Here is a 17937-nt window from a genome sequence, read left to right as displayed (position 1 = left end):
TTCAAAAAGACAGACAGATACATATACAACATAGCAACACGTTTATTTATCTGCCATTGCAGCAATGAAATATGATAAATTATTTATTGTTATTTGCGGGTTTTTAAAAAAATTAAAACAAAATCATAGTGCATTTGATCAACGAAGACTGCGTCAGAAGATTGCAAAATTGTATATTCTGTATACAATTGCAAAAAAAAAGAGAAAATCGCAATCCTTCTGTAGAATAAAAGTACGCATAAAAAAACTTGGATAGGATAAATTTTACAAGAAAATCGAAAAGAAAAAGAGAAGAAAAAGCTTGAGAATGGCCATGTCCACGATTTAGCTAATACGATTTTTCGAGACACCATACACCATCTCTACAACGTGAACGTACACTACGATGCCAATGTATTTACATATGTATATACAGTCAATAGCGTATCAATCGCGTCTGTTGGCACACCTGGCGAAGAGATGAGTGCCGAGCGCGCGTACATAAACTTTAAATTTTTCCTATCCTAACGGCTTATGCGCGATTTATTGAGTCGCAATTTATGCGAGCGCAATCAGGACGAGACATAAATACTAAAATATGGGGGCGAATAAACAGTAGATACTCGTACAAATAAATTGACTCACCGTTCGCTGATCGCTCCGTCCAGCTCCGTCTCGTTATAGTCTCAGCCGGCGCTTTCAAAGATCTAAGATCCTCCTCCTCCTCTTGATTCATACTTGGCACAAACGCGCGACCTTGATTCGTTTTCGGCACTCCCGGTATTCACGCTCGTCGAAAACTCGAAATACGGGATAAGGGCAATGGAGAAGACGCGATTGAACACGCGACGCGACTTTTCGTGCCAACTGATCATTGTCGTCTGAGCGATACGAAGGATCCAAGATTCTCCTCACAACAATTCGTCTTGATTCATACTTGGCACGAACGCGCGAGCCTTTGTTTTCGGAACTCTCGAAACCCTCTTGGTACTCACGTGTGTCGGAAAGTCGGAGTAAGAGGCAACGGAGAAACTGCGAAACACAATCGAATGCGACACGACTTCGCACCATGCATTCGACATGACGGATGTCGGTACGAAGGCCGACACTTTACTTTCGGCAGTTCACGACACTCTCGAAACACTCATTTGCAGCAAACACTCGTAGGGGATGACGAGAATACAAGTTGAAATGCGCTGCGACGCACCACGATCTTCCGCCGTGCTCCCTAACCGACCGACTGCTGGCACTGCGTACTGCGTAGCAACGTGACCCACGCGCCTGCGCGCCGCTACCGTCGCTGCTACGCAGTGTCAGCAGTCGGTCGGTTAGAAAACACGGCTGAAGGTCGCGACGCATTTCGACTCACATCCTTGTCGTCCCGTACGAGTTTTTGACGTGAGCGAGTGTTTCGAGAGTTTCGTGGAGTGTCGGAGACTCGGAAGTGAAGTAAATTGTCGGGCGTTCGTGCCAACATTTGTCATCAGTCGGATGCGATGTATTGTGCGAAGTTGTGTCGCGTTTAATCGTGTTTTGCATCTTCTCCGTTGCCTCATATCCCGAATTTCCGATGCAGAAAGAAGATTATTGCAAGAAGCAAGTGAAAATTTTGCGAAGGAAATGCAGGCTCAAGCTGAAAGAAAATATATGGATTATTTTAGATTGTCACCTCAATTATTTGATGAATTACTAAAATTAGTCGGACTTGTTACTATACCAAAGAACAAGTAATTCGTGATCCCATTTTGCTTGAAACTCGACTATACATAACACTACGTTTTTAGCATCAGGGGGTCTATCATGTAACATTTCCCCTAGGGCGGAAACGTGAAAAGTGAAAAGTTTCACGTGAACTGCACGATCATGTACGATTCCACGGAATCATGTAACTCACTCATGAGCGGAAATATGAACTTTTTCACGTGAACTTTTTCGCCATCAGCCGTGATGGCGAAAAGGTGAAAATTTAGGGAATTAATAAATTGTATGTATTTTGAAATAAGAATGAAAGTGTGGTAACAGTTTGAAGAGGTATTATTGAAGAGGTTAACCTTTTTGGTATTGCATTGCGTTGATAGGATAAAATACATAAATAAAAATAATGCTTTTGTGATGTAATTAGATTTGATATTTATATTTGACAAATTGATATTTTGATAATTATATAGAATGAGGTTTCATCAAATGCAAATTTAGATAAAAATATACTTTAAACGCGTTTTGATACACAATGATATAAGAAAGGTGCGTCTTGTGAAATAGAATATTAATCAATCATGTAAGTGTTTATAACTTATAAATTTGGAAAATACATGTGTGAGCGGAGAATTCAGTTTTGATCAAGGTCGTATTCTAAATTATTCAATATTTTTTAATTAAACAAAGTTAAATTTAATGACTAATGAAATTAATTTACTTTAAAATTTGCACACATAAAAAACTAATTAAAATTAATTTTGAAAAACAATGTTTGAATTAAATTACAATGTAATTTTGAGTATTAGATTACTACATAATAAAATAGTTGTTACAATATATGGATCATTAAAAATAAATGTAATATATATTATATTTGTAAATTAAGTTTATGCAATATAACTAAGAAATATTGCTATTTATTTATGAATATTTTTTTTACAATTTTTTTTATATAATAAAATTTTTACAGTAGAAGTTATACTGTAAAAGCAGGTAGAAACTTTTTTCACGATCGCTTGATAGTTGCAATGATAGAGTCTCTAATGGTGAATTTCGGATCCTAAACTAAACTTCCGCGCATTATTCATACATAATCGCTATGTGTGAAAAGATTCACGTGAACTCTCTATGAGTGAAAAATGAAAAATGAAAAGTGAAAAGTGAAACGTGAAAAGTGAAAAGTGAAACGTGAAAAGTTCCACGTGAAATTACATGATTGACCCCCAGGAGATAGCATGAAATCGATATCGTAATGACAATTATTTGATGAATTAGTAAAATTAATAAATAAATTATTTATTAATTAATTAAGTCTTGTTTTTCTTCGTGACAACATGTGAAAGACGAATACATGTGCAAAAATTATTCCGCTGAAAAAGAAAACGGCAGAATCAGCGAAATGAAGCCGCTATCAATCACAAACGTTCCGCAGTTCCGTTCCGCAGTTCCATTCCGCATCCCATCAATCCCATGCCATGTGAGCGCACCCTGAGGTTACCATGCGAAGTTTGAATCGGACAGACTAGGAATTTTTTTCGCTATAATTTGGTATTGCTTCCAAATTGACTAGGGACGAAGGACAATCTTGCGGCAATCATGCCATGCGTATGTATATTGCATAATGCGCAATGTTTCCGAACAAGTGGATGAATCCGCGATGCATGTAATGCCCGGATCGTCGGCTTTTCGAGATCGTTTTACACCTTTGATTTCTTGACTTACGTCACACGTATATTTGCAACGCATGCACGTGAAATTTCGTAGATATTTTTCATTATCTCAGGCGCTGTTATTCATCGACGACGGACTACAATCAGCTACGATCGCTCCGATAAAATGGAGCAAATCATATGTGGAAGATTTGGGTGAGACAGAATGATTATAATTGAAATAAAACAAAATGACGAATTGTTTCTCTTTCACTTACAAACTTATACGTTACATTTGTTTGAATTGAATGTAATTTGTATTTCTTGTAACGGAACATCCCCTCACTGCAATAGGTTAGATCCCAATACTCCTTTCTCATTATTAAAATTTACGTGTAAAAGAAACACATTTTTTGGCACCGAAATTTGCTCCTAAGTTGCATTTACTACGAGATATTTTATTACCTTCTTCATGTCTTTCTTCTACATTTCTCTTTTATTTAAACTTTTTAAAAATTGTATAACCTTAATTGCTTAGAATTTGATTCTTTCTTCTCCCAGTTGAGTCAGTATTTGTTTCTTTTAGCCATGGAATTTTACTAGTCGCCAAAACCTCCAGGCATCCAATAACAATTGTTAGCACACGGAAGTTAATGTCCGGAAAATTTAGCAGACACTGTAGGCCGTTGCTAGCGTCACCTCAACTAAGACATTTTGCAAATCCACATCGTGGATATGCTATGGTGATAACAAGGATATTAAGAGGAGCGTTAAAAATTCGATATCTTCTCTTAGGAGGTGCAGTCGGTGGTGGCGTTACCTTGCAGAAGGTAAATGTTACTTCACATCCTCTTCAAAGCCATGATATTTCCTATATTTCTATTAATTATACCTTATTTAATACTAACACTTGATGAATATTTTTGTTTTCTGAGCTTTTACTACATCTCGGGTTGTTTGTAATTAATTTTCATCACTTACAAGTATCCCTGATAAAAATTTTTATCAGAATTTTTTAGAATTTTTGTATAATTTTATCAGAACTTTGTCAGAGTTTGCATACAAATTGAAACACTTTTCAGAGATACTTTGAAAGTTTACATCTTTTCTCAGAATTTTTTATATATGATAATTATGAAATATTCTAAGATTTGTAAGATATTTTTTTCTGACAAAATGTTATAAAATTTACAAAAGTTAAAAGTATTTTTTAGAAATTATGGGATGAGAAATGTCAAAAAGAATATTTCAGAATTCACTAGTATGAAAAAGAGATTCTAAAAGAAGATGTAGACTATGTAGAAGAAGTATTTCTAAGTTTCTGATAAATGTTCTAATTCGTAAATTAAAAATATAATATAAAAATTACAAGAAAAATTTTTACCAAGAATAAGGGTGATTATTAATGGTTGTACCCACTTTTTACTATAGGAGCATAATTTATCGATGAATATTTATTTCTAATATATTATTACATTAGAAATTACAAATGCGTGCTCCTGTGGTAAAAAGTGAGTACAACCATTAATAATCACCTTGTATAAAGATAAGTAACTCTTGCATACTTTAACATCTTTAAAACATATTTGCGTGTTTTGTGTATTAAAAAATTTATAAATGTTATAATTAATTATAGCTAGCAAGAACATTCCTTTTTTAAAGAAAATGAATGCACAGAACACAAATGTGCATTAAAGTATTAAAAATAATTGTTTACTAAAATGTTAAGTATTATAATCATAAGACTGTTTATGTTTAGAAATATGAGCAATGGAAGGAGGGACTCCCAGATTTGGAATGGCTAGAAAATTTGATGCCCAGTGAAAAGCAATGGCAGGACTTCCGCGAATCGCTTATGTCGATTAAGAATGTAGCCGATAAAATTGAAATCGGTAAGCAGAATAAATCTATAGCCGTTTGTAACTATGAAAATGTGAGGCAAAGTGAAATGGGTTAATGATAAAAAAACTGGCAAACGCAAACAGATCCACGTATAAAGGAGTTTGGGGTAACTAAGTATCGAGAATACAGAAACTGGTTTGATCAGAGACTGGATGACGCTATTAAGGCAGCAGAAAGTCAAAATAGCTATCAAGAGAATAGCTCAATACAGAGTGAGTGATAAGTCCATTGACCAGCCTTTTTTATTTCCTGATATATATTTATACATCACATTGCTGTTTGTTCCTCCTAATCCTAATGACCTATATTTATTCAAGTGTCCTGTTTTATCCGTTTAATCTCCCGTTATCATACATTCCTTTTGCCTGACATTTTCTTATCTTTTAATAATCTTTATCCTCACAATACAGATCACCATCATATTTAATTCCTTTTTGTAAGTTTCTTTAATTGCTGATTTATTCATATGCAATGTTCATTTAAACGTACTGCTTGTATGCAAAAATGTGCATGATAAATGTGTTAACATTGATATACATTTTTGTTTGTTTTATTTTAATCTCGAACATATAACTTCAATTTCTATTTTTATAAAATACAAATATTTTACGTAAATTTAATGATATGTAATTTCATTACTGCAGAGCACTATATCACATGCATTTGTATCATTAATTTATTGTGGTCTGTTCTGTTCAGGTGCGTTTGATACCATCTCGATGGTAGCAAAACAAACTTATTCAGGTGTGTAAAGATTTTGAGATTATTTCACCTATCTTCTGTCCATTCAGCATTTTTCAGACAAATGTCTTTTTGATAATTGAAAATTTATGAAGCAAAAAAGCTGTAGGTGTTAAACACAACTATAGGATCTAATGACAATAACACATATTCTAAATACTGAATGGGACAGAACCATTATTTGCTGCTTTTATTTTATTTTTTGCGTTGGCTGGCATGTACAAAGCAATTTGAAAAATTTGTTTTAATTTAATTTTGTCATATACGAAATTGCTTATGCACATAAAATAGTCATATTAATTTTTCACATTAATTGATACTAGCTTTCTTGCATTTGCAGATCAAATTGCAAATTGTTACAAATTAAAGATACGTGTTGTCTTATTTTTAAGCAGAAACAACAGAGCAGTTGTCCAAAAATGTGGTTGCCTTTGCACGCCCATTGGCTAGTGATAATAATACTGACGAGGAACGTAAGAAAGCTCGTACGTACATATCATTGATTTACGATCTTTTCACAGTATCGAAAATCATTTTGCATTCTCACAATATTTTCTTTTTTTTTTTTTTTATTAAAGAATCATCACAGCAGAGGATGAACGCCATGCAGGATGAGCTGATGCAGATGCAATTAAAGTATCAGCGCGAAATAGAGAGATTAGAAAGGGAAAACAAAGAATTACGCAAGCAGATACTTTTACGAGGGAACCAGAAGTTTAACAACAAAAAAATTAAAGTAATTTTTGCACACGTATAGCATTAGCATATGTAATTTGTTTCAATTTTCTAAGTTTTTTATTTTTACAGAAGTCATTAATCGATATGTACAGCGATGTCTTGGATGAACTTAATGACTACGATAGTGCCTATTCCACTGCTGATCATTTACCTAGAGTAGTAGTCGTCGGTGACCAAAGTTCTGGTAAAACATCTGTGCTTGAAATGATAGCTCAAGCAAGGATATTCCCAAGGTACTTGCTTCTCCATTTTATTTGATTAATTACATTATTTTATTTATTTTTATAATATTTTATATAAATTAATATAAAATAATATAAATTAATATATTATTTGATCATAAAAAATAATAGTAATATTGATTATTGTGCTGTATAGAGGCGGAGGTGAAATGATGACGAGAGCACCAGTCAAAGTTACATTGAGCGAAGGTCCTTATCACATAGCGCAATTCAAAGATAGTTCTAGAGAATTTGATCTCACGAAAGAGTCGGAGTTGGCCGAACTTAGACGGGAAGTGGAACTGCGAATGAAGAATAGTGTTAAGAATGGAAAGACAGTCAGCCCTGATGTCATTTCCATGACAGTGAAGGGACCAGGTCTCCAACGTATGGTTCTAGTCGATCTACCTGGTATTATTAGTGTATGTATATAATACTTTTTACACTATAAATTTTCAAGAAAATTCTGTTGACAAAATTTTTAAATTTTTTGAGACAGACAGTAACCGTTGATATGGCAGAAGACACTCGCGAGGCAATCAAACAGATGAGTCAGCAGTACATGAGTAATCCTAACGCGATTATTCTATGTATACAAGACGGTTCCGTCGACGCGGAGAGAAGTAACGTGACTGATCTCGTAGCTCAAATGGATCCATCGGGAAAACGAACAATCTTCGTTTTAACAAAAGTACTCGTTTTTTTACCTCAACTAAAAAAAGATGTAGATATCACTGCAATTGTTACTTTCTTGCGTTAGGTTGACATGGCAGAAGAGAATTTGACTAATCCTGAAAGGCTGCGTAAAATACTATCTGGTAAACTATTTCCAATGAAAGCGTTAGGCTATTTCGCCGTGGTCACTGGTCGCGGCAAGCAGGAAGACAGTATACAAACGATCAAGGATTACGAGGAGAAATTCTTTAGAAATTCTAAACTCTTTAAGTAAGTATAGACATAATTCAAAAACATTGTCCACATTAAATGATTCATTATTTAATAATGAATTTCTGATTGTTCAGAGATGGTTTAGCAATGTCCGGTCAAGTGACCACCAAAAATTTGAGCCTTGCAGTAGCCGAATGCTTTTGGAAGATGGTTCGTGAAACGGTAGAACAACAAGCAGACGCATTCAAAGCTACTAGATTCAATTTGGAGACGGAATGGAAGAACAATTTTCCAAGGTAAATAATTGAAAGAAATAGTTTTTATTTCAACTTATTGTCTTACGTATTTAGGTTGAGAGAGCTGGATAGAGATGAACTTTTTGAAAGAGCACGGGGCGAGATTTTGGACGAGATAGTTAACTTGTCCCAAGTGTCACCGAGACACTGGGAGGAAGTATTGATGACACGAAATTGGGAAAAAGTCAGTATGCACGTTTTCGAGAACATCTATTTGCCTGCTGCTCAAAGTGGAAATCCAAGTATATATTGATAGCTTGATTTCTCTCTCCATTGAATAGATAGAAAATCTAAAAATAACACTTCTATTATAGACACATTCAATACCACGGTCGACATTAAGCTCAGACATTGGGCTGAGCAACAATTACCTGCGCGTAGCGTCGAAAGTGGATGGGAGTGTTTGCAACAGGAATTTCAAAACTTTATGTCACAGGCTCGACTGAGCCCGGATCACGACGATATTTTTGATAACCTCAAAAATGCTGTAGTAAATGAGGCAATGCGACGTCATTCGTGGGAAGAGAAGGTAAAAATAAATCTTAGATTTAGCTCTATCTTCTCGATTTTTTCTTTTATAAAAAGTTGTAACATTAATGAATTAAACATACCGACAGACATAATTTCTTTTTTTCAGGCATCGGAAATGCTACGCGTTATCCAACTTAACATTTTAGAAGATAGAAGCGTGAATGATAAACGTGAATGGGACCAAGCAGTGCGTTTCTTGGAAACCTCTGTTAAGGAAAAACTGCAGAGTACAGAACAGATTCTCCGCGATATGCTGGGGCCTGATCGCAAGGAACGGTGGATGTATTGGCAGAGTCAAACCGAGGAGCAGCAGAAACGTACGTCAGTCAAAAACGAGCTGGATAAAATTCTCTACTCTGATAAGGTACATATACATAGATACAAACTCGCAGTTAAATAAAACTTTTTTTATTGCATTTATTTCATGTATTTCTGATCATAGAAACATGCACCGACTCTAACACATGACGAGCTCACAACCGTTAGGAAGAATTTACAAAGGAACGGATTAGAGGTTGATAACGAATTCATTCGGGAAACGTGGCATCCTGTGTACAGGAGATTTTTCCTACAACAAAGTTTAGCGAGAGCGTATGATTGCAGAAAAGGATATTATTTATACCACACCGGGCATGAAAACGAAGTACGTGAAAAGAGGAAAAAAAAAGATTTACACAATCACTGAAATTTGCCCGTTTGAACATTTTTATAGACAGAATGCTTTCAGATGGAATGTAACGATGTCGTACTTTTCTGGCGAATTCAGCAAATGCTGAAAGTCACTGCGAATGCACTTAGACAACAGATTATGAATAGAGAAGCTCGGAGGCTAGATAAAGAAATCAAGGAAGTTCTTGAAGATTATAGTCAAGATAATGAAATTAAACAGAAACTACTCACAGGCAGACGAGTCACATTAGCAGAGGAACTCAGTGCGTATTTTTCTTCTATATCGCCAATTATTCTTATAATTTATAAGAAAATGTTAGCTTCTATAATTGATTTAGTTTTTTTTAATGTATTTCTTAATATATTAAATTAATGTTTTATTATTAAATTATATAATTTAGTAATAATATAACAGATGTAAGAGTAATAAAAAATAAATGATTACATGATTAGTTAAATAGTGAAAAAATTAAATCTTGTTGCTGCTAAATTACATATCGCTAACTAGTATTTTTACTTTCAGAACGAGTTCGGCAGATCCAAGAGAAACTAGAAGAATTTATTCAAGCACTGAATAAAGAGAAATGAGCGTGGTAAATGGAATATCAATGTTGAGCACTATATCGCATGCAAAGCGAATCTTCAATGCAATTCGCGATCGAACAAACGATACATAGATGAGGTATTTAGAGATTAATATCTCGAGGGAAAACGTGAATACACTTTTCTATAGTTTAATTGGAGAAATCGATCGTTAATTGAAGTAGCGAATTGTTTACAACTCGTCAAGCATATTAGTGCGGGCACATGACAGCCCACATAAGTGACTGCCGATGGTCTTAGTCAACTGTTTGTGTAATTTATATAATAATAAATCGAAATCTCTCCGCTCAGATACAATTTAGATTTGTAAATATTAAATGTGATTAAAACGGCGAAAAAAGCTTATCTATATACAAAGTAAAAAAATACATTTACATTTCTTAAAATACATTTCAATACATTTACTTTACATTTTTTACAATATGTTGAGTAATAGTATCACAATTGTTTCCTGAACAAATCGTATTTATACCAAAATGCAACAGTGTAACACTATCATGTTATGGTTATAAATTGATTGTATCGCGAGCGATAAAATATTATTGCAACGCATTACAAAAATTATAAAAAATATATAGGTAGCTATTTGAATAAATTAACTATGTGTTCATGTGTCTGATTATTTAATACACACAAAAGTTTAATATCTTAATCTTAAAAGTTCCTTTGTAAAATCTTAATCTAGATATATTTTAAATGCATTTTACTTGACAAAAAGATAATTGATTATTTGTATTTGTATTAAATAACATTTTATTGCATATCGCAATGGTGAATTACATCACATCATTCTTCTACTCACTGAAGGGAGGTATTGCAACTAATTTAGATTCAATATGATCCTTATCCATCTCTGAATGAAGACGTTTTACTCGACGCGTTGTATAGTCTTTCGCAGTTAATGGACATAGAAATGTACATTCGCTTACAGATGGAACCTGCAACCCATAAACTAATTACTGAAATAAATAAATTAAAATGTGTAAATATTTTTTTATAATTGTTGATACAGTAAAAAATATTTAGCCACCGCCGATATGAATGGCTGTGTCCTATCAGACAGTGTCCAAGTGGAACGCTCTCGATTGGTTCTTATGCATGTACTAATGGACCAATCAATTTTCTTATTAGAGGGTCTCTAGGAGCTACGCAAGTTTACTGCGCATATTGTAGACAGACCATTATGTTTCTAATAACGTTTTCTATTGCAGTGGGTTTTAACCCAGGTTTGTCGTCATTTGCCAGAATCGTCCAATTAGAACATACGATTGTCCGTTCTAATTGGACGATTCCGACAAATGGCGACAAATCTGGGTTAAAACCCACTACAGTTGAAAACGCTATAAGGCCGGTATTCATAAGGCTTGTTTTCTATTCCTGCACTAGACTGCACTGGAACGTTCCATCTTGCTTTCACTAGCTTTCAAATATATATCTATTTCATTTTAAGTGCACACTAATTCAGAGAGTTCAGGAACAGAAAACAAACGGATAGTCGGTTCTTATTTCAAGATCGCCTAAGTAACGTCTTAAAATGCTAATACGGCTTTCTGATTGGTTGATGGCATCTTAGGGTGATACTTAAGACAATCTTAAATATAAGAATCGACTATGAATACCGGCCTAAATGTAGTATGATGTATGGTAAAATGTAGTATGTATACAATGCAGTATGTATCATGGTATGATGCAGTCCATGATGGGTGCTTCCAATACATTGAACTATACTCTAACTGGAATGGGCACTGCCATATAACGTCCGTAAGCGGAAAACGTGATAGAAATAGCACGATGCGAGGGGCCACCTCTCTTTTTCTAAGCGTTCTCTGCGCATGCGTTAGCATTCACCTTACATTCCTACTCAAAAGTTAAATTTCTTCTTTGTTTTCATGTTGATACAGCATGTAACGGAATTCGTGGAAACGAGGCAGAAATTAACTTTTACTTAAAAAGTTACTTAAATACTTAAAAAAGTATAATACAATTTTGCTTTTGTTTTATTTATGTATGTCACTCAAGTTGCTCGTTTATCTATTCTCATGTGCCGGTACTGCAAAACTTTCTAACGTGACTGTACTGACAAAGAGAGGTGGCCCTTCAAAATGGCTTTTTCTCGTCACGTTTTCTGGCGGCTACAAGGTCCGTGGATTGGCGTTGGAGGGGAAGGAAGGTCGTTGCATAGCCGCCATTTTCGAGACAGCGAGTCAGTGTTAGTGTACGTAGGTACTACAGCTATTAGTTGTGTGAGTGAGCGAGTGTGCAGTAAAAGTATGGCCGCCGCCATTTTTGTTCCACATCGTTGAAGTGGATGCAACGACCTTCCTTCCCCTCCAACGCCAATCCACAGACCTTGGGCGGCTAGAGTCCTATATAAAGAGAGAAGCGACATTGATGTCCGAAACTCTGATTGGTAATCTGATTGATACTTGATTGGCTAAGCGAGCAGCCATATTGTGACCACAGCTGTTTGCAGAATGATACGAATGGTGTTTGATGACGTTAGAGCGGTCCCAAAATGGCGGTGGAGGACTCAATTGGATACTAAGGGCCACTTGCACCAACGCCGATTAAAGCCTGCCGCAGACGATACGTTTTTTCTTACTGGATTTCTAACTGGATTTTCTTACTTGCTACCGTACGGGCAATGGTACCGGCAGTGCTACTGGCCGTGGCTTCACACGGTGCGAGCCCGTTTTCGTACAAGCTAAGCAACTGAAATTTGTTTCATAGAAGCGGCACGCTTAAATATGGATGAGATAGATGAGATGGATGAAATTATTGCAACAGTTGTACATTGTCGTAAAATTGCATTATTTTTAATTATTGAAAAATTGCGACAACGAAATAAATATCGCCGACGTTTATGGAGTCGACAGTCAATACATTCTTTAATGCCTCACTTTTACTGTGTTTATTATGGTAATTTGGTGTGTTTATCGCATATAAACATGGTTCTTATTAGTAGGCCTCTATTAAACATAAAATACTTTCTTTGGACTATTTTGAAGTCTTTTCATTTCTGCACGATGTTATGTTTGCGAAGTGAATTCACGTTTGAACTTTGACAACACTTCGATAGTATAACCTGGTATAACCCAGTATAATCTATAAGACTGCGTCCTGATTGGCTTTCACAATAAACCAGTACAGAATCACGTAAGAAAAATAGGACATGATCTATTACGAAAATCCAGTACGCGAGCTAGTAGCGTAGCCCGTAAGCTACCCATTTCCAGTACGGGAGCACGTAATCTTTTATGCACTCTAGTGACCGTGTTTGGTAACTTATCTGTTCCAATTAGACTACACTAGAGTCCTATATAAAGAGAGAAGCGACATCAAACCCCCACCACAACCTTCAGTATCCAATTGAGTTCTCCACCGCCATTTTGGGACCGCTCTAACGTCATCAAACACCATTCGTATCATTCTGCAAACAGCTGTGGTCACAATATGGCTGCTCGCTTAGCCAATCAAGTATCAATCAGATTACCAATCAGAGTTTCGGACATCAATGTCGCTTCTCTCTTTATATAGGACTCTAGACTACACAACTGTGTTACATTAAGGGCCTCGCACATGAAATACATAACATAACATAAGCACAACATAAAACCGATAGACCAATGAGTATCCAGCATAAAGTCGCCATATTGATTTACATAAGATTCCCATTGGTCCAGAGGCCTTATGCTACGCTTATTCTCTGTTATGCATTTCATGTGCGAGGCCCTTTAGGCTTGTTTTCTATTCCTGCACTAGACTGCACTGGAACGTTCCATCTTGCTTTCACTAACTTTCAAATATATATCTATTTCATTTTAAGTACACACTAATTCAGGAAGTTTAGGAACAGAAAACAAACGGATTGTGTCTCTCTGTGTGACACACTCTGTGTGACAAGAGTGTCACACTGTGGCACTCTTGTTGGAAAGCACCCAATGTAGTCTAGTGTAACGATAAAGAACTAACCATAGAGGACTGCTCCGGGATCTCCCGTTTCATAAAGGTGATTCCTGCTTTTTCTTATTACTATTGCACATGCATGTAACTAATCTCGATAAGTCAATTTCGCGATCCAGTTCGCTGAATTTTACGCATGTTTTATTATCTGACGAAGAACTACTTTTATCACTATCATTTATTTGACGTAGGTTATATCCCCCATATTCAACGGGATTTCCACGAGATCGAAAGAAGTGGCGCGAAGCCAGAGGGGCGAGCTTATGTCGCCTATTACTTTTCGAGAATCGCGTTTTGTAAATGGACAATCTGCCGGAGCTTATACCGGCGAAGAAGAGATGCACAATGCTGATGAATGGGGGCAGATTGCGGCCGGTGGAGCATGTGCGGGAATTCCAATTGCCGCGACAGTACCCCGACACGATGAAACAGGCCTTGAAGGGTGGTGTAAATTCCATGGAGTCTACTGCGTCAAATTTTACGCCCCCCGACGATGCGGTGTTATCCAAAACAAAGAGTCGAATTCCATACAATCTTCCAAAGTTGAGAATCTTATCTCCAGGTGGCAGGGACCTAGGGGAGTTCAACTTAAAGCTACGGTCCGATGACCCAATGAAAGGGAACGCGATTATGATCACAAAGTCCGGTATCAATAAGTCAGTAACCAAATTGAAGCTGTCTCCAGGTTCAATAAGAGTGCTTCCACGAATACTTAAGCAAGGTACCAAAAAGATTCAAAAGAATAACTTAATCAGAGTGACAGAAGCTTGCAGCAGCGTCTCTTGGAAGGATAACAACACGTTACCTCATCAACCACAATTGATTCTACCAATAAGTAGAATACTTTCAAACAATCAAGGTATGGAAGGTAAGATGGAAAAACAGACATATAATAATAGTATTAATACAACTAAGGTGCCATCTACGGGTGGTACAAGTTCTAAATATTTTATGTGTCAAACTGTTGATAGCAATCATCAGACGTATGTAGTACAGAATGGTACAGGTGATACAGATTATAATTGCATAAAAAATCAAGAGACTACAGCTAAGAGTAATAAAGTTGCTTCAATTACAGAAATACCATTGTATAAAAAAAGTATTGAATCACAGTACCCTGCAAATTGCAAAAGACTCATAAATTATAACAATGAGAGCAACATTTTGTTGCCTCGGAAGAACTTTAAAATAAGTAAGGGAAAATGCATTGCTACTATAAAAAACACAGAAAATGGAAAAATAGTCACATCGCTGAAGAGTGTGGCAAATCTTATGCCAAGATCTAATCAGCATGACTTAAGTAATAATAGAAAAAATTTCAATAATAAAGTCTCGTATGATAGAGATAATTTGCTTGAAGTTAAACCTGACCCAGATTCTAAGAGTCAAGTATCAGAGATGAAGACACAAAATATTATGACAATTCTACCTAATAATAAGGTTCTTTTGTTTAATCAAAATACAGGTCTGATGCAGGAAGATGGTACTCCAGTAGAATTTACGAGTGAAAGTGTGACAAGCGTCGATCACGGTACAGCAAGAAACAATATGCAGAGCAAGGACTTGAAGGCAGGATCTCAAAATGATCATTTTATTAATGATGGTTCTATGCAACATATTTCACAGCTTACAGACATTGATGTGAAAGCGCAATCAAATGTGCAGAGTAAGGCTATATCTCAAAAGAAATTGTCGACTCGATTAAACATTATAAGAAAGGCGATGGACAGCGTGAAAGACCATGAGCTGCGCGAATTGGCGCTGAAGGCCCTCGCGGACTGTGGCATCGGGATCGAGAAGTACGTCCCGATACGTCCGCCGGAGGCTCACAAAACTGTGCACGATACACAAGTGCAAACCACAGTGTTTGGCCTGCTTGATCCCAAATCCTTTATATTAATAAACAAGGACTTGGACAATATGTATAGACAAAATCAGATTACTCTTCATGATATGCCTGGCGATCAAAACTTATTAGCAAATGAGCCACATTCTAATAATTTAGTTTCCAAAGATTCCAATGTAGTAGAGCAAGAAATTCCTTTTGATTTAGACAGTTTAGTGGAAGAATTTTGGAAAGAGGAATCAAATACTGCTAAAATAAAGGAGACTCTATCGGTGACGAATGAAAAACACAATCTTCTAAAATCTTTGCAAAAAGATTTCGAAAGTATCAAACAATATGATCAGAATGGCATGCTAAATATACATAATGCTGTCATAAACAATAATAGCTTTCTTGTTCAGAAACAATTAGTAGTACTGAAGTACTGTAAACAAAGTGTTGATATATTGACTGAGGACGGAGTGGTGAGTTTATCCAATTTTGAATTTAAAAAAGTTAAAAAATTAAGAAGGCCAAGAAATAAGCAATTCAAATAAAGATGAATAGAAAATTATATTTTAATATTAAGTTATTAATTAGTACACACGTTTCGAACTTCATAATGTTCATCAGTTTTAATGTTGTTAAAATAGTAGACATCAAAATTATTTTTGATTGAATTTAATGTTATTTAATTTTAAAAAATACGATACACAAATTATTTTATATGTTCCGCAGACGAGCTTGGAATTAGCGATCAAATATGATGCATGCAGTGGAATAGTAAAACTCTTACTCGATGCTGGAGCGCAACCAGTAAGATCCATACATGAATCGGCGGTAATTATAGCTAGTAAACAATCGTCATCTTTACTTCCGATGCTCATTAGCCGGGTCTCAGATCCAAAGTTGTTCAATCAATTTGATTCAGAGGGTAAGATTTACATATACAAGTCTGTCCATAGATGTCATAATTTCAAATCACGTTCAAAAATAAAATCCAATTTACTATTTTTGTACTTAAGATGTTGATTATCTCGTATACAATGCAATGGCAATTTTCAACTAGATTTTGATTCCAAATAAATTTTTCGAGAATTTTTTTGCTGTAGTATTTTAATTTGTGATTTTTGGCACGTCCTATATATATATATATATATATATATATATATATATATATATATATACATATATATATAAAATAAGCATATAAGAAATAGTTTATAGAACTAATTGCGCGAGAAATTCTTTTTAACGTCGTTTAATTTATTTCTATTGTCTCTGAAGGTTTTGCAGCAATACATTATTGTAGTAGACTTGGTAATTTGCAAGGGGTCAAGGCGCTGTTATCAGCTGACGCGACTGTAGACCTGAAGGATAGAAAATCTGGACGGACGGCTTTGTTTCATGCAATAGACAATGGTCATAAGTTGGTGATGCAAGCACTGTTAAGAGCCGGAGCGGTCGCAACCATTGCGAACTATGCGGGACAAACGCCTCTGACCATACTTAACGATATGAAGATGTCTTTCAAAATGTCATTAGAAGGAAATACAACGTAATCGTTTTGGTTTTCACGAAGTGACGACTTTTTGATGAGACATACTTAAGCAAGTTTATTTTAATTCTTGCCGATCCAAGATGAGATCAATTTGATACCCTAAAATATAAATCGCATAAATTTAAACTGCAAAAAAAATATATAAAAATGACGTTACAGGGTCAAATTGACTTTGAGTGAGGATTAAGTGTATGATACGAAGACTATTAGAAATTATTTTAGTTCTAATGTAATTAATCGAAAGTTAAACAGGTAAATTGAAGTACATCTTAATAGATAGATGGTTTATCTATTTCCGAGTATATCTAGATTCCTCTAATTATTTTATTCAAATTTTAAGTATTCGAAATAAGAGAAGCTACACGTTGAAAGTATAACATTATATACAGTAAAATCTTATAAATAAAATAAAATAAAATAATAAAAATATGGATTTGAGTAGTTACTTCGTTCGATGACGAGAATAAGAATCGGAAATGAATGAAATATTTACATATAAGATGTATTATATTTCAATTTACTCGTTTAACCTTTGATTGATTACGTTTGTAAATAAAGTAAACTTATCTTTGTAATTTATTAGTTTTAATGCTAATTTGGCTTTCTAGTCAAAATGACGTATATAGTATTTTTTAAGATGATTTCAATCAAAGTCTGATTAATTTTATTAATG

The 17937-nt window shown here is 35.2% G+C and overlaps 2 protein-coding genes and 1 long non-coding RNA gene across 13 annotated transcripts; 2 read left to right on the top strand and 1 right to left on the bottom strand.

The window, feature by feature from the left end:
* The first annotated feature begins 1341 nt into the window (after window positions 1–1341).
* LOC105207897 (dynamin-like 120 kDa protein, mitochondrial) lies at window positions 1342–10514 on the top strand. 8 transcript variants are annotated; one of them, XM_039446676.1, is made up of 19 exons: window positions 1342–1772; window positions 2908–3542; window positions 3913–4156; window positions 5086–5218; window positions 5312–5440; window positions 5928–5972; window positions 6362–6454; window positions 6548–6705; window positions 6777–6940; window positions 7086–7350; window positions 7428–7619; window positions 7689–7873; window positions 7951–8112; window positions 8167–8354; window positions 8427–8641; window positions 8750–9007; window positions 9086–9286; window positions 9371–9575; window positions 9836–10514. In XM_039446676.1, exons 2-19 carry the CDS (start codon window positions 3514–3516, stop codon window positions 9898–9900), a joined length of 2931 nt encoding a protein of 976 aa, XP_039302610.1. In that variant the 5' UTR covers window positions 1342–1772; window positions 2908–3513; the 3' UTR covers window positions 9901–10514. The 8 variants fall into 8 exon arrangements, with proteins under 8 accessions (XP_039302610.1, XP_039302611.1, XP_039302606.1 ...); XM_039446677.1 differs by having other exon boundaries at window positions 1343–1772; window positions 6365–6454; XM_039446672.1 differs by lacking the exons at window positions 1342–1772; window positions 2908–3542 and adding an exon at window positions 3549–3680 and having other exon boundaries at window positions 6365–6454.
* Window positions 10286–11034, bottom strand: LOC113003501. Its single transcript, XR_003268522.2, has 2 exons — window positions 10946–11034; window positions 10286–10867 (listed from the first exon to the last, which is right to left on the bottom strand). It is a non-coding gene; the product is annotated as an uncharacterized LOC113003501 (long non-coding RNA).
* Window positions 11035–13730: 2696 nt separating this feature from the next.
* LOC105207914 lies at window positions 13731–17398 on the top strand. 4 transcript variants are annotated; one of them, XM_026133156.2, is made up of 5 exons: window positions 13731–13924; window positions 14070–14746; window positions 14957–16188; window positions 16442–16637; window positions 16991–17398. In XM_026133156.2, exons 2-5 carry the CDS (start codon window positions 14179–14181, stop codon window positions 17263–17265), a joined length of 2271 nt encoding a protein of 756 aa, XP_025988941.1. In that variant the 5' UTR covers window positions 13731–13924; window positions 14070–14178; the 3' UTR covers window positions 17266–17398. The 4 variants fall into 4 exon arrangements, with proteins under 4 accessions (XP_025988941.1, XP_025988940.1, XP_025988938.1 ...); XM_026133155.2 differs by having other exon boundaries at window positions 14070–15262; window positions 15344–16188; XM_026133153.2 differs by having other exon boundaries at window positions 14070–16188; window positions 16991–17265.
* Window positions 17399–17937: the final 539 nt, after the last annotated feature.

This window comes from Solenopsis invicta, chromosome 3, assembly GCF_016802725.1.
Source record: "Solenopsis invicta isolate M01_SB chromosome 3, UNIL_Sinv_3.0, whole genome shotgun sequence".
Lineage (NCBI taxonomy): Eukaryota > Metazoa > Arthropoda > Insecta > Hymenoptera > Formicidae > Solenopsis > Solenopsis invicta.
This window is presented reverse-complemented; position numbering and strand designations above follow the sequence as displayed.

Excerpts from the sequence above, each read along its gene's own strand:
- LOC105207897 (XM_039446671.1), top strand. The coding sequence starts at position 3,553 with ATGATTATAATTGAAATAAAACAAAATGACGAATTGTTTCTCTTTCAC. Across the intron at positions 6,941-7,085 it reads CAAGCAAGGATATTCCCAAG|AGGCGGAGGTGAAATGATGA; the intron begins GTACTTGCTTCT and ends TGTGCTGTATAG. Across the intron at positions 8,355-8,426 it reads TGCTCAAAGTGGAAATCCAA|ACACATTCAATACCACGGTC; the intron begins GTATATATTGAT and ends CTTCTATTATAG.
- LOC105207914 (XM_026133154.2), top strand. The coding sequence starts at position 14,179 with ATGGACAATCTGCCGGAGCTTATACCGGCGAAGAAGAGATGCACAATG. Across the intron at positions 16,189-16,441 it reads TATTGACTGAGGACGGAGTG|ACGAGCTTGGAATTAGCGAT; the intron begins GTGAGTTTATCC and ends TATGTTCCGCAG. Across the intron at positions 16,638-16,990 it reads CAATCAATTTGATTCAGAGG|GTTTTGCAGCAATACATTAT; the intron begins GTAAGATTTACA and ends TTGTCTCTGAAG.